Below are 15,618 nucleotides of genomic sequence, written 5' to 3'. Positions count from 1 at the left end.
AGTAACATGATAATAATAATTGATTAAAATTAAATATATAAAAATATGTAAAATTAATCATTATGTAAAAGGCGACTTGTTATTTTTGTAAAATGAGAGACAAAATAGTCATTTCACCTCCCAATCCATGTTTCTTGTGAGGCCCACATGATTAGCAATCCAATCTCATAAACTATGGAAGAAAACAAACAAAGTTAGTCTCATAACAATTTTCTAAAACAAACATAATATTTACTGATCCAATCTAACTATTCAATTTTGAAAACAATCCGGGCCATATGGCGTTATGAGAATGACACGTCCCTAACGCTACTAAATAACGAAGGACATAAAACCATTTAGAAAAGAAAACAAAATGGCTATATGATCGTGTGTCATTGGACTACCGCACTCTAGTCCATGACACACTCCATAATTTTTGTATGTTGGTGTTGAGCCTATTCGAGGGCTTGACACCAATTTGGGCTGGGATAATTTAAATTCAGGAGCTACCAGAGTCCATGACACAATTAAGATTCTTGTACTTGTTTCTTTGATGCCTGTTAAGGCTTTAGGTCATATGTTTTTCCCCCAGTCAAGCTAAGCTAAGCACTCATTCAAAGCCTTTAAAAAAACCAAAAAAAGTATCAGTAGCTTACTCCCAATCCATGATTCAAATTCATCATATACACATTATGCTGAAAATTAACAAAGAAAATCTGGTGTGCTTGCCTACTGTCAGTATTCACAAGTGAGAAATAATCTTCTGTGCCACCATCATTATAATTTGGCTCTTGTTAATGGCCTTCTCTGGGAAATGTCAGGTTGAAATTTGAGATATAACAACAAATGTCCCATTCCTGTAAAAGAGTGAGGGAAGAGTGACATCATCATCATCATCGCCCGAGTCGATAGGATCTCCCTCTGAAAGTCACTCCGGTGGTCCTGTCTGGCTGTGCCTGAATATTTGCTGGAGCTCCAATCCCCCACTTTGTGACAAGTTTATGTCTACGCAAAGTTAAAGAAAATTTGCAGCGAAACTAACTTCCAGGGAGTATGGCACTGGTAACAGATGGAATTGCATTGACAAAATCACCCCCCCCCCCCCCCCCCCCCCCCCCCACTTTGTGACAAGTTTATGTCTACGCAAAGTTAAAGAAAATTTGCAGCAAAACTAACTTCCAGGGAGTATGGCACTGGTAACAGATGGAATTGCATTGACAAAATCCTCCCCCCCACCCCCCCCCCCCCCCCCCACCCCCCCCCCCCCCCCCCCCCCCACATCTAGGGCTGCAACTTGGGCCGGTTTGATTGGGCTGAGAGTCTATCCAAGCTCAACCATAGAGAGATTTGCCCAAGCCCAAGAGACCGACCTCTGTCTGAACTTGCGTTCCAAATCCGAGGTTGAGTCTATATCAAAGAATTCGGGCTAAAGTAGGGCTACCCAAATTCAAATACAAAAAAAATTAATTCCGATTGTCCTAAACTAATGTTTCGCACTTTCTGAAAATAAAATAAAATAAGAGAATAATAATCATTATTTTATAATAGAATTTTGTTAATACCCCAAGTGTACATGTTAAGAGACTTAAAAAGATTGTACATTATGTATAAAAGCTGTATGAAAGTAAGCGCAAGAAAAAATATACCATCTTTTTAAGCCTCTTAATCATATGCGATAACGGCACACGTTAACATGGCCCTTTATAATATTTCATATTTATTATATAAATTTTATATATTAACAAAATTCGGGTTGTGAGAGTTCCTACCTAGACCACTGTCCAAATTTAATTTGGGTTTAAAAATTTAAGGGTTTGTTTGGCATAACCTATATAATTCATCTTTTTATCTTTTTATCTTTTTTCCATCACATCACCTCTCTACTTTTCTGCACATCTTTTCATAAAAAGACAAAAAGTGTACTTTTTTAGGACACCCCAAACCAACCCTAAGTCTAAGTGCTGACCAAATTTGAAATTATATTGCTCAAACCCTAGAATTTTACGAGCTGACTTGCGTTGCTGGGATTGGGTCCGCACAAGTTGCACTGTAAACCCCTCCAAAAAAATTAAAAACAAACTATGCAATAAGAAATTATGTTGAACCAGAGAGAGATCAAAAGGATACACCCACTTTGGAGTCTTCAGTATGTTTTTCCCACTAGCAAGTGGATGCAACACAGTCAGGAAGTAATACAGATGCCCGGCAATGATTCCCAACAGATCTGGCATAAGTTCTGAGCCAAAAATAACATCCAAAGCAAGCATTGCCCAAGGTAAATAAAATGCCTGCAAGTTTGAAGATTTTAATTCGGCATGTCAACAATTTAGAGAGAGAGAGAGGGAGAGAGAGAGAGAGCCTGTGTTTTTACAAGCAATTAATATACAGAATCAGTATACCTTGAGAGACACAAGACCATAAATGTTGATATTGGCATTCGGGAATTCTCTACTCCAGACGTAAAGAAGCATGAAGACCAGAGACACTCCTAAAAAGGGTGACCAGAACCAGGGGATGGCAGATAATGCCTGAACATATGAATGAAGATAAACAAAAGGAAAAGAAAAAAAAAAAAAAAAAAAAAAAAAAATGTATTAAGCCATCCAATAAATCACTGAGAGAAAAATAGGAGAATGAAAGCTGAGTAGATATCTATGAAGCACAGGTACTCTCAAAATGTTGTTGTACTCGTATTGATTATTGGTACACGTACCGATGGAGCTGCATGCGTACTGGATACTTGAAGTATACTGGGTACGTTTTTATACATTCTTTGGTAGTTGGGTACTCTGTGGGTACGGGATGGGCACATCGGGGTACACCAAGCTATGGGACATTGGTGGAGATACATTTAATTTATTAGAAAGTTCTAAATAATTTGAAAATGCAAATCCTTTTGGAATGAAACTGTTTTGTAATTTCTCCTATTTAATGGCATTAAAATAGTTTATGGACTTTGCTTTGGTATTGGTATTGGTATTGGTATTGTTGAACTATGATTTTTTTTTTTAGTTTTGATATTGAACTTTAATTTGTAAGTTGAATCTCAAACTATAAATTATAAAAAAATAAAAAATTTATTGATGTACCTCAGCTGTAACTAATACTTCATCATTCGTTGGAAAGGACTTGTGAATGGGAAATCCCAATAGAAAGGAAGAAAATAGATCACAAACTTTTTCTTGCAGATTAATGCACTCCTGAAGAGTCTAGATCACATGAGCTTTGTGTAAGCCACATCTCTTTAGAAACATAAAGTGACCCACATGGCACATTGTTTTTGTTAATTATATTACAAATAATTATTATAGATATTTTATTTGAGTCAACAAAAATGTAAATAACTGACGTGAACTACCCATTTATTTACCCAATGTAGTGGGTTCATGGGATGTTACAACTTCCATAATGGTAGGAAGGTATTGGATGTTACAATCAGAAATATGGGTCCAAGCTTATCTATATAAAAAGCCAGTGAAACATCTCCATACAGTTTTGTGAGATAGTGATTACAGATATCTCTGAGTTTGATTTACAGTTTCAAGGCTTAAACAACATAGTAGGAGGTATTCTTCTGCTGCAAAAACACTTTGTTCTCCCACTTATGTTCTTTCACTTTGGACTTTTACCCTCCCTCACATGCAACCATAGTTGTCAAATCGAGATTCGTATCGTAAATCGAAATGACCTTGTACCGAATCGTGAATCGAATCGAATCGTGAATCGTAAAGATTCGGTCACTTTTTAAAAATTACTTAAAAATATATATTTACACATTTAGATGTTAAATATATCTTGTGAATATGAAATATTTAGACTTAAATCAATAAAAATGTTATTTTGAATGATAATCACGTATTTTAATAGGTAAAAAGCTAACAAAATTCTTATGTAAGATCACCATCATACTTTTTTTCTTTTTAGATATTTCTTATCAACCATTCTTAATAAAAATAATAACCAAATAAACAAATTATCAATTTCTAAAATAACAATAATTAACAACGATATTGATATTTGGACAATAAGCATACATACTTTTCTAAGTAACTAAAACATTTTCAAAGATATAACTGACCTCACATATGTAATATTCAATTATATTCAATTTAATAAAATAGCAATAAATAATTCATAGTGTAACTTTAATCTTAAACATCTTTAGAAGATATAGTATGATTTTTCAAAGGGGAAAAAAATGAGAAGAAATGTTAAAAATATGTTGGGTCTGACTGAATCTGATTGGATTTTATTGAAAACTTCATGATCACTAAAATAATAACAAATTATGTATATATGTTGATTATTTTGGTATTAAACACTATTAGAACTTGTATTATGTCATTTTCACTAAAAATATGGAGAAAGAAATAGTTGAAAATATATCAGACACAATAATTTAAAAAATTAAATGAATCGTAAAAAGTGAATTGAATCGTGAATCGATTGTGAAATCGTGCGATTCATTAGAGATTTACTTCCAAAATAGATTCACCTATAGATTCGTATCGATTTTGTAAAAAATTCGAATCGAATCGCGAATCGAATCGCGAATCGTAAGATTTTGATAACAGAGAGATTCACCTATAGATTCGTATCGATTTTGCAAAAATTATGAATCGAATCGTGAATCGAATCGCGAATCGTAAGATTCTGATAACAGAGCATGCAACCCCAATTGGGTGTGAAATGATGGACAAACAGAAAAGCGGCACATAGAAACAAAACTGATTTCACACAAAGCATAATTGGTGGAAGACAAATACACGCAGAGAGGCTTGAACCTAAGAACTCCCAAAGCGAAGTTCTAATACCATGTTCTAATACTGCTGGAAATTGTGTTCATGCATGTAATATGATAGTGGTGTTGGTGGTAGATAGTGGCATGTATAGAATATGATAGTGGTGTTGGTGGTAGATAGTGGTGTGTATAGAATATGATAGTGGTGTTGGTTGTAGATAGTGGCATGTATAGAATATGATAGTGGTGTTGGTGGTAGATAGTGGCATGTATATAATATGATAGTGGTAGATAGTGGTAATATATAATATGTAAGTGGCATATAATGGGTTATGATGATGTTTGTAATATCTCCTATATAAGGAGTGTCATTTGGTCTTGTAAGATAAGAAGTTTTGAATATAACAGAAATATATTCCTTCTTCCTCATATTTTCGGAGTTCTTCTTCTTCATATTTTCTAAGTTGGTATCAGAGCAACAAAAAACACAGCAGCCCTAAAACCGTCATAGCCATGTCGGAAGTCACGTCCGGAACCACTTCAACCCCTGCCGCTGCCATTCCGGTGAAAACGTCCAACTCTCACTCTGTCCAAATCACCACCATTCGCCTAAATGGTGATAATTTTCTCCGCTGGTCACAATCTGTCCGGATGTATATCCGTGGGCAAGGAAAGATCGGTTACATCACTGGTGACAAGAAGGCTCCTGCTGTTAATGATCCGCTGTTCGACAGTTGGGACGCTGAAAACTCCATGGTTATGACATGGTTGGTCAATTCCATGGAGGAGGATATAAGCTCTAATTACATGTGCTATACTACTGCACAAGAATTGTGGGATAATGTTAGTCAGATGTATTCTGACCTAGGAAATCAATCTCAAGTTTTCGAATTAACTTTGAAGTTGGGAGAGATTCGTCAAGGAGATGATTCCGTCACCAAATATTTCAATTCGTTGAAAAGGTTGTGGCAGGATCTTGACATCTTCAACACATACGAATGGAAATCGGTTGACGACTGCAACCACCACAAGAAAACTGTGGAAGACAGCCGTATTTACAAGTTTCTTGCCGGCCTCAACATTGAGTTCGATGAAGTGCGAGGAAGAATTATTGGCAGACCTCCTCTCCCATCCATTGGCGAAGTATTTGCCGAAGTCAGAAGGGAAGAGAGCCGAAGGAGCGTCATGCTTAAGAAAAAAGGTACTGGTGAATCAATTGAAATTTCTGCTTTAATTAGCGATGCTGCGGCCAACAAGGCTGCAAATTACCAGCGCAGGTTTGATGATAAGCCACGGGTCTGGTGTGATTTTTGCAACAAGCCTCGCCATACACGCGAAACGTGTTGGAAGATCCATGGCAAACCTGTCAACTGGAAAAGCAGCAAACAAGGAGAGAAAAATCGTGGCTTTCCTACCGCTAATGAAGCCGATTCAGGTCCCTTCAACAAACAGCAGATTGATCAACTCTTAAAGCTGATAAAATCCAACTCCTCATCCGGTACTCCTAGTGTTTTGTTGGCACAAACAGGTAGAAATCCTAAAGCCTTCTCTTGCCTAAACTTCTCTCCGTGGATCATAGATTCCGGTGCCTCCGATCACATGACTAGTTTTTCCCATTTATTTAGTACCTATTTCCCTTGTTCTGGTCATGACAAAATCAGAATAGCCGATGGTAGTTTTTCACCTATTGCAGGAAAAGGATTTATTAAACTATCTGAGAAAATTAATCTCAATGCTGTTCTTCACGTCCCCAACTTAGCCTGTAACCTTTTGTCTGTCAGTAAACTATCTAAGGATTCTAATTGTCGTGTTACATTTTTTGAATCCCATTGTGAATTTCAGGACCAGAACTCGGGGATGATGATTGGGCGTGCTAGGATGCTTGAAGGTCTTTACTACTTTGATGAAGTACCTGTTAGTAATAAAAAAGCTCAGAGCTTTAATAGTACTAGTTCAATCTCTGTTCGAGAAAAAATAATGCTATGGCACTATAGGCTAGGACATCCTAGTTTTCTTTATCTGAAACATTTATTTCCAGAATTATTTAAAGGGATTGATTGTTCTTCTTTTCATTGTGAAAGTTGCATTTTTGCAAAATTTCATCGCTCTACTTATTTGCCAAAACCTTACCAGGCTTCAAAACCTTTTTATTTGATTCATAGTGATGTTTGGGGCCCTTCTAAAATCACTACTCTTTCTGGTAAAAGATGGTTTGTTACATTTATTGATGACCATACCCGCTTATGTTGGATTTATTTGATGAATAAAAAATCTGACGTGAAAAATTTATTCACAAATTTTTACAATATGATTGAAAACCAATTTCAAACCAAAATTGGTATTTTACATTCTGATAATGGAACAGAATATTTCAATGAGCAGTTGGGTGAGTTTTTGGAAAAAAAGGGAATTTTTCATCAATCTACATGTCGGGATACCCCTCAACAAAATGGCATTGCAGAACGAAAAAATAAACATCTACTTGAAGTAGCACGTGCTATAATGTTTTACATGCATGTTCCTAAATATTTATGGGGTGAAGCAATTTTAACAGCCTCTTATTTGATAAACAGGATGTCTACAAAGGTGTTAACATACAAAACACCTTTTGATTGTCTCAAAACTTTTTTTCCTGACACGAGGTTGTTTTCTGATTTACCCGCCAAAGTTTTTGGATGCACTGCCTATGTTCATGTTCCCAGTCAATTTCGTTCAAAACTTGACCCCCGTGCTATAAAATGTGTTTTTTTGGGTTATTCCTCAAACAAAAAGGGGTATAAGTGCTTCGATCCTCAAAACAAGAAATTTCATGTGAGTATGGATGTGTCATTTGTGGAAACAAAATCCTATTTCCCCAACACTTCTCTTCAGGGGGAGACAAGTGGAGTAGAAGACCGTTTTTGGGATATTTCTATCCCGCTCCCCAATGTCATTTATCCTACACAAAAACCACATCTGTCTGATAATGATCACTTAGGAGAACCAAGTTCTATGGTGCCTAGTCAAGAAGATTCTTGTTTAGGGGGAGAAGTACTACAAAATGATCTAAATCCTGAGCTTCAGGTTTATACTAGGAAGCGATTTCATCTGAGGAATAATGACCCGAATGTCCATCCTAATGACCCGAATGTCCACCCGAGTTCTGGCATCGAAATTTTAGGTAATCCTATTCCTTCTATTTCCGACCTTGATGTACCTATAGCAATTAGGAAAGGTGTCCGAAATTGCATTAAACATCCTATTGCAAATTACCTCTCCTATCAAAGACTGTCTAAAAACCATAGAGCTTTCACATCTAGGATTTCACACTTGTTTGTTCCAAGGAATATACAGGAAGCATTGGATGATCCGAATTGGAAATTAGCAGTCATGGAGGAGATGAATGCTTTAAGGAGAAGTGGTACTTGGGAGATAGTTGATCTACCCAAAGACAAGAAAACAGTTGGGTGTAAATGGGTGTTTACGATAAAATGTAACGCAGATGGAAGCGTTGAGAGATACAAGGCGAGACTGGTAGCTAAAGGCTTCACTCAAACTTATGGGATCGACTATCAGGAGACGTTTGCTCCTGTTGCTAAAATAAATTCCATCAGAGTACTGTTATCTCTTGCAGTAAATTCAGATTGGCCTCTACATCAACTTGACATTAAAAATGCATTTCTCAATGGTGATCTTGAAGAGGAGGTGTTCATGAGCCTACCGCCGGGATTTGAGCAGAGACTTGGAAGTGACAGAGTATGCAGATTGAACAAGTCATTATACGGACTCAAACAATCACCAAGAGCGTGGTTTGAACGCTTTGGGAAGGCAGTTATCAGTTGTGGCTTCTCGCAGAGTCAAGCAGATCACACAATATTTTATAAACATTCAAAAAACAGTAAAATTGCAATTTTGATTGTTTATGTTGATGACATCATTTTAACTGGTAATGATGAAGCAGAGTTAGCAGCCCTCAAAGAGAAACTCGCAAAAGAATTTCACATTAAGGATCTGGGAGCCCTCAAGTATTTCCTCGGAATGGAATTTGCAAGATCCAAGGAAGGTATATTCGTTAATCAGAGAAAATATGTTCTTGATCTCCTTGGAGAAACAGGTATGCTTGGTTGTAAGATGGCGGAGACTCCGATCGAGCCTAACTTGAAGTTACAAGCTGCTAAGGCTGAAGAAGTCAAAGAGAGAGAACAATATCAGCAACTTGTAGGGAAATTGATTTACTTGTCTCATACGCGGCCTGATATTGCCTTTGCAGTCAGCATGGTAAGTCAGTTCATGCACTCACCAGGGGCAGAGCACTTTGAGGCCGTTTATAAGATCTTAAGATATTTGAAAGGAACTCCAGGGAGAGGCTTACTATTCAAGAAACATGGACATCTTCAAGTTGAAGTATACACAGATGCAGACTGGGCAGGAAGTGTTACAGACAGGAGATCAACATCCGGATACTGTTCCTTTGTAGGTGGGAACCTAGTTACATGGCGGAGTAAAAAACAGAATGTGGTAGCTAGAAGTAGTGCAGAAGCAGAGTTCAGAGCTGTTGCCCATGGAATCTGTGAAGTAATGTGGATTAAAAGAATTCTTGAAGAATTAAAGCTTTCTCACCCGACACCTATGAAGGTCTATTGTGACAACAAAGCAGCTATATCTATAGCTCATAATCCAGTTCTACATGATCGCACAAAACATATAGAAGTGGATAAACATTTCATCAAGGAGAAAATCAATGCTGGCATAATCTGTATGACCTACCTTCCAACAGGTGAACAATTAGCTGATGTGCTAACGAAGGGACTACACAAGAAGCAATTTGATAAGCTGACTAGCAAGCTGGCTATGGAAGATATCTTCAAACCAGCTTGAGGGGGAGTGCTGGAAATTGTGTTCATGCATGTAATATGATAGTGGTGTTGGTGGTAGATAGTGGCATGTATAGAATATGATAGTGGTGTTGGTGGTAGATAGTGGTGTGTATAGAATATGATAGTGGTGTTGGTTGTAGATAGTGGCATGTATAGAATATGATAGTGGTGTTGGTGGTAGATAGTGGCATGTATATAATATGATAGTGGTAGATAGTGGTAATATATAATATGTAAGTGGCATATAATGGGTTATGATGATGTTTGTAATATCTCCTATATAAGGAGTGTCATTTGGTCTTGTAAGATAAGAAGTTTTGAATATAACAGAAATATATTCCTTCTTCCTCATATTTTCGGAGTTCTTCTTCTTCATATTTTCTAAGTAATACCAACTATCCTCAAAGCTTAAGTAATTAGTGAATCAACTAAACAATGATATCAAGCTCTCAGGAGAGATGTAAGAAAAGGTTTACTTACAATCACAATATCACAAAACCAAACAAAAAGAAAATGATAATCCCACTCACCAATAATGTGAAGGCTCCAAATATCATCATCCATAAGAAATCTGCCGTACGCCTTTGAAATGGTCCATTCTCCAATTGGACTCCATATCTTGCTCTATAGCATCAAGAAGCAATAACAAGATTATTAGCACTTCAAAAGCTCATCAGCCATTAGTCGCTTAGAATTGATCTCATGGTATTCGAATGGGTCAAAGCATGGAGTTGTGGTGATAAAACAAACATTTCAAGAACTGAATGAACTTTTATGGAATACTTACATCATTAAAAGGCGGATTCCAAAATTGATGGAAAATTTTCCGAGGAAAAAGAAGTTGGTAATCAGCCTCCATACCTAGAAATGAAAGTGAAGTAGTTACTGAAAAAATCTGATGACAAATGGAAAGAAAAAAACAAGATTGAGGTTTGAGCCCAATAATCAAACTTCAAAGGGGATACTACAAAATCCATATCCCAGAAATCAGTACAGCCTAAGTTAATATCTATGGCCGAACAAAGGTAATATGGAGGATCGGGAGTTTGTTCAATGCATCCAGGGAATTGTGGTTCATTGTCAGAGATAGAAGTATGGAAATAGATAGAATTTCTATGAAATCCGTATTTTTTTGAGGTATTAATATTTTAGTGAGAAGTATTGGTGATTTATTATAGTAGTTTTGGTGGTGAGATTTTTAGATGAGAACCCAACTTATTTTCTTATATTTGTTTCATCCATTTTATTTCGACCTCATTATTGTCCATCTCTTTTTGAATACAATTTTTTTTTTTTCTTATCTTTCATCCTCACCAAGAAAACAAAGAAAAAAAAATACCTTCAATGGCCGGCAGACCCAAATGGGTTGCCATGCCTTCATAATATTGATTTGATAATGCCATATCCCTTCCCCATTTGCATGTCCTTTCTTTTAATTTTTTTTTTTAATTTCTTTTTTTGCTTTACCCCCAAGTTTTCTTCATTATAAATTGAGCAAAGTTGAGTCCATTATTTCATTCTCCTCATTTCTCCATCTTTTGCTTCTCTCTCTCCATTCTTTTGTTAGCAAAAACCTTGAGTTTAGTTTTGGAGTGTTTAGAGTGAGGGCTATTAATTTTATTTAAGAGGAGAGTTGTACATTTTGTCCAACTTTACATACTTTATACCTTAGAATTTTAATCTGGTACATTTGAAGATTTATGGAGAACTTTCAAATGATTAAAGTGCTTGCGACGATGGAGATTATTTTGAGGTAACTGGGTGGTAAATAATATATTTCCTCTAAATATCTTTGCAAATTTTTTTATTTTATTTTAATTAGCTGCAATTTGTATTACTCTTGATTATTCTAGTCATCTGATAAATTTTGTGAAATCATTCTATATTGATAAGTTTGATTACTCTGGTCATTTGCTAAATTCTGTGAAGTTATCTTGTGTTGATAATGTTGATTTGTTTGGCTAAATGACGTGAAAATGTTCTGTACATGGATCAAGTGAATCCTACCAATAGCTTGCACCAATATGCTTGGATAAGCGGTTGTGCTTGGGTGAGGTGATAAGGCCGCTCACTGGTCATGTATTGAATAGGACCGAGTATTTGGTTATGAACAAGTTATCATATGTGAGTTTATTTGTTTGTGCAATTTAGTAAATTACTTGCTAATTCGAATCGAATCATTTGTGCCATGTCATAAATCGTTAGATCCCTATTAATTTATTCTCTATCCAATCATTGTTATTCCTGTCGTATTGTATACTGCCTGAGTTAATTGATTTTTTAGATGTGGTGCAATTTAGCGGTGAGTGGAGTTGAAGCACTTAAAGGATTTCTTGAGTTAGATATTTTGGGTCCACCACGATATATTATTTTTGGAGATTTGTATAAATTATATTTTGGAGACATTTGTGTAATTATTTTTGGAGGCGATTTGTATATTTGAGGTTATGAGTTATTTGAAATTGTAAATTTGAGGTTGATTTAATTTATTAACGGCTTTGAAGTTTGAGCATTACAATTTCAGCTAGCAAACATTATCTAAAAAGGTTGTTCATGCAGAGCACACTAGTTTTGGTAACTGATTATTCAGTGGCCATCATGCATGAAGAACAATATGTTGAATCCCCAGGTTCTCAAGTCAAAACCAAATAACAGTTTTAAACTTAAAATGTATCACAAAAGCAACTATTTAGGGCTATGTCAATGAAAAGGAAGGTTTACCTAACATTAGTTAATTTAGGTCAAGAACAAACATTATCTAATAAAAAGAAGTCCGCAGCTGAGTAAATTAAGGGATTGTCAAGCCTAGATTGGATTTTAGCAACCCTCTCTCAAATAACAGGGTTAGTTTATTGTTTTGATGGAAAGAGTAGTGACCTCAGATGAGCCTTTTTCCAACCTTGAAGACCTAAGGGAAAGGAGATAATGTGAAAAGGGCACATGTTTTGTGTTTGCTCAAATCCAACAGTAAACCAGCTGTGGCATTAAGTACTGAATTATAAAAGCCAGAACTTTTTAAATTGCAATCATCAAGTTGGATACTTCCCCTAACTATATTTGATTAGAAATTCATAAATCACCGAGATGGAGTACATACCTCAAACCGTGAGAACACTAGCGGATAAAACAATGCAATATGTTTAGGATTATACAGTCCAAACTGAAATGCAGTAGTGAAGAGCAAACACAGGGTCCCATAAGTCTTGCTTACAGGCGGAAGCGAATTGTAGAATCTGAAAAAAAAAGAAAAAGAAAATAGAAACAGTAATGATTGGAAATGGTGAAAAGAAGTCAAGGAAACAATGTTAAGTGCTTCATCATTCATAGAACATAGAATACATATAAGTAAATAGATTATGGAATAAAAAAATAAAAACCCATTACTTGGGCCTTTCACATGTTCCATAGGAAATACAGAAGATAAAGCAACAACAAAATTGTTACAGCTCCACCCAAAGTAGCATGGTCAAATCACTTAATGCAAAGACTTTTTGAAATAGAAAAACAAAGCATCTATGTAGGTATACTAAGAATTTATTACATGTATGTGTGCGCACACATGAACAAACTCTCTCTCAACCACAGACGCATATATGTATTATGAACTTACACAAAACATCTTTCTGTATTCAAGTAACTCCGACACTCTAGGTGGACGGAGACAGAGAAAATAATGCACAATATATGAAGCAAGAAAAAAAGCTACTAAGAATCACAGCACTGGGTTAGGCTGTGTCCTTGGATTTGTTAGATCAATGATGTGTTTGGTTGGGAGATTTGGGAAGGAATTTGAAAAGGGAAACAGAAAAAATAGGTGAAATGTGAATAAAATATACCTACATTTCATCTAGTTTCACACAACTTTCCCCTTTTCTTTTCCAAATCCCTCTCTAAATCTCCCAACTAAACATAGCGTAAAAGTAGTCTCTTAGTGAAACATGTAAAGTGTAATGAGTTTCTTCTCTAAATAAAATTGTATTCTCACTATAAACCCTTCCAATTCGCCACTGAAATTAAGAACATTTACTAATGTACTTGTGTAAGCATCTTTCTGAAATCAAGCAAATCCCACTCTCTAGATAGACAAGGCTAAAAGCTCAAATTATCAGTAATCAAGGCATGTAAGCTAGGCATTGTCCTAGGCTGTGCAAGATTAAAAAGTAATTTTACAATTTGAACAATCTAAATCATACAACCAAACACTCATCTTCTTACTCACACTATATTAGACAACTTATGCTATACAACCAGTGAAATGAAGTCCCACATCATTGGGTACTAAAGTAATGTGAAATATAAAAGTGTAAGGGCCCTTCACCTTAATAACTAACTTTTGGGTTGAGTTCTACCCGGACTGTATAACACAACCAAACATTAATATTCTTCTCCACCCCTCATTGCAAAACAGCAAGAAAAATGAGTGGTTGGTTATATAATTTAATTTCAAATTTCGAAATGATATTTTTCCTCATCAAATTGGACTTCAACTGTTACTAATTTGGACAACGGTCTCCAATTGGACCACATTAGCTAAAATTAGAATCGATTAAATAGATGAAATTGATGCGTTAGGGGGAAAAAAAAAAAAAAAACCTATAGTTTAGGGAATAAAAAGTGAAATTAACCATTTCTTATTTAGAACAGTTGACATAAAAAATTTTGCCCAACAACCCACCTTCTGGACCTTTCTAGAGGGTGGAAACAAGTTTGTGAATTTGTAAGACTCGATCTAGAATCCAGATCAGAGAGGGGGGAAACAAAAAACCCTAGAAAGTGAAATCCCTATTCCTAAAATCACAAGTTGTTGACAGACCTCAAAATCCATCAAACTAAACAAAAAAACAACGAAATATAGCTCGCAGTTCTATTAATCCAGAGCACTGAAAACACTCATATCACGAATCAGCATAGCGAAGCTTGTATTGAAGCAAAAGCAACACAAATTGGCACAAGTCACATCTTCATGAACTCACAAACCATGTATGACAAAAATCAATTGAAGTGGAATGAATATCACATAGATCATTGCATAAACACATACATACACACACATGCATACACAGACATATACATATATATATATATATATATAGAGAGAGAGAGAGAGAGAGAGAGAGAGAGAGAAGAAATTACTCTGCAGGGGAAGACATTGTTGTGGAAGCTCAAGTGAAGGTTTTGAGATCTAATGGTCGTGATTTTGAGAAACAATTGCTTGATGAGAAAGATAAGTAGAGAGGTTTAAAGCTCTCTCAATATTCAATTGTTCGTTTGTTTGTTTTTTAGAAACGGACGTGAAGCTGTGTTTCGATTCGATGTGAAGCAAGCGAATCTCACTTCTCACCCCTCCTCACCAGAACCTTCGCTATCGTACACGTTCTTCTCTCTACGCACGTGTCAATCAGTTTTTGGGTCTGACACGTGCGAAACATTTTTTGATCATTTTTCGATGGGCCAAGTTTTCCAGGGGCCATAATATCTTCGGATGGGCTAATGTTTGTGGGGGAGGAATTTGCAATTTGGCAAGATTGCATTACGCGTTGGAAGAAAATATTTTTCATATTTTTTAATATGTGGTATAATAAAATATAAAAATTAATAGAAAATATTTTTTATTTTAAATAAAAAATAAGTTTATTTAAATAAAAAATATTTTTCTCTTAAAAAACAGAAAATATTTTCTGAATTAAAATTTTACTAAGCTCACCATACCACCACCACTACTCTCATTCTCAGTTGCCCCACCTTGCCACCACCTCCACCTCAATCTTTACTTGTCTTCTACTATCACCACTATCATCAAATATAGGAATATATTTTAATGTATTAAATAGCTTTTTAACACAATGTTTGGGGTACTCATGAAGAAGGGAGGAACGAAAGGGGGAAATGAGGCCTTTTCTCGTGTTTGGTTAGAAGCGATTGAAAGTGGGAGAGAGAATAGGTCTTTTTTTTGGGGGGGATACTAATTCTAGTTTTATATTTTCTTGCCTAAATTATATTTATTTTTTCTAAGGTTTTTGACAATTATAATTTTTTTTA

At 35.7% G+C, this 15,618-nt stretch overlaps 1 protein-coding gene across 2 annotated transcripts; it reads right to left on the bottom strand.

Annotated features, from left to right (window-relative positions):
* Positions 1 to 501: 501 nt before the first annotated feature.
* LOC114285321 (derlin-1) lies at positions 502 to 15,348 on the bottom strand. Of its 2 annotated transcripts, none has more exons than XM_028228372.2 (7): positions 14,713 to 15,348; positions 12,677 to 12,812; positions 10,367 to 10,440; positions 10,110 to 10,203; positions 2,382 to 2,510; positions 2,110 to 2,270; positions 502 to 987 (listed from the first exon to the last, which is right to left on the bottom strand). In XM_028228372.2, exons 1-7 carry the CDS (start codon positions 14,727 to 14,729, stop codon positions 876 to 878), a joined length of 723 nt encoding a protein of 240 aa, XP_028084173.2. In that variant the 5' UTR covers positions 14,730 to 15,348; the 3' UTR covers positions 502 to 875. The 2 variants fall into 2 exon arrangements, with proteins under 2 accessions (XP_028084173.2, XP_082759041.1); XM_082902915.1 differs by having other exon boundaries at positions 502 to 1,121; positions 14,713 to 15,059.
* Between the last annotated feature and the right edge of the window lie 270 nt (positions 15,349 to 15,618).

The sequence above is a fragment of the Camellia sinensis genome, chromosome 13 (assembly GCF_055761805.1).
Source record: "Camellia sinensis isolate YWXY chromosome 13, ASM5576180v1, whole genome shotgun sequence".
In the NCBI taxonomy this organism is placed as follows: Eukaryota; Viridiplantae; Streptophyta; class Magnoliopsida; order Ericales; family Theaceae; genus Camellia; species Camellia sinensis.
The sequence above is the reverse complement of the archived record's forward strand: the minus strand, read 5'-3'. Positions and strand labels throughout refer to the sequence as shown.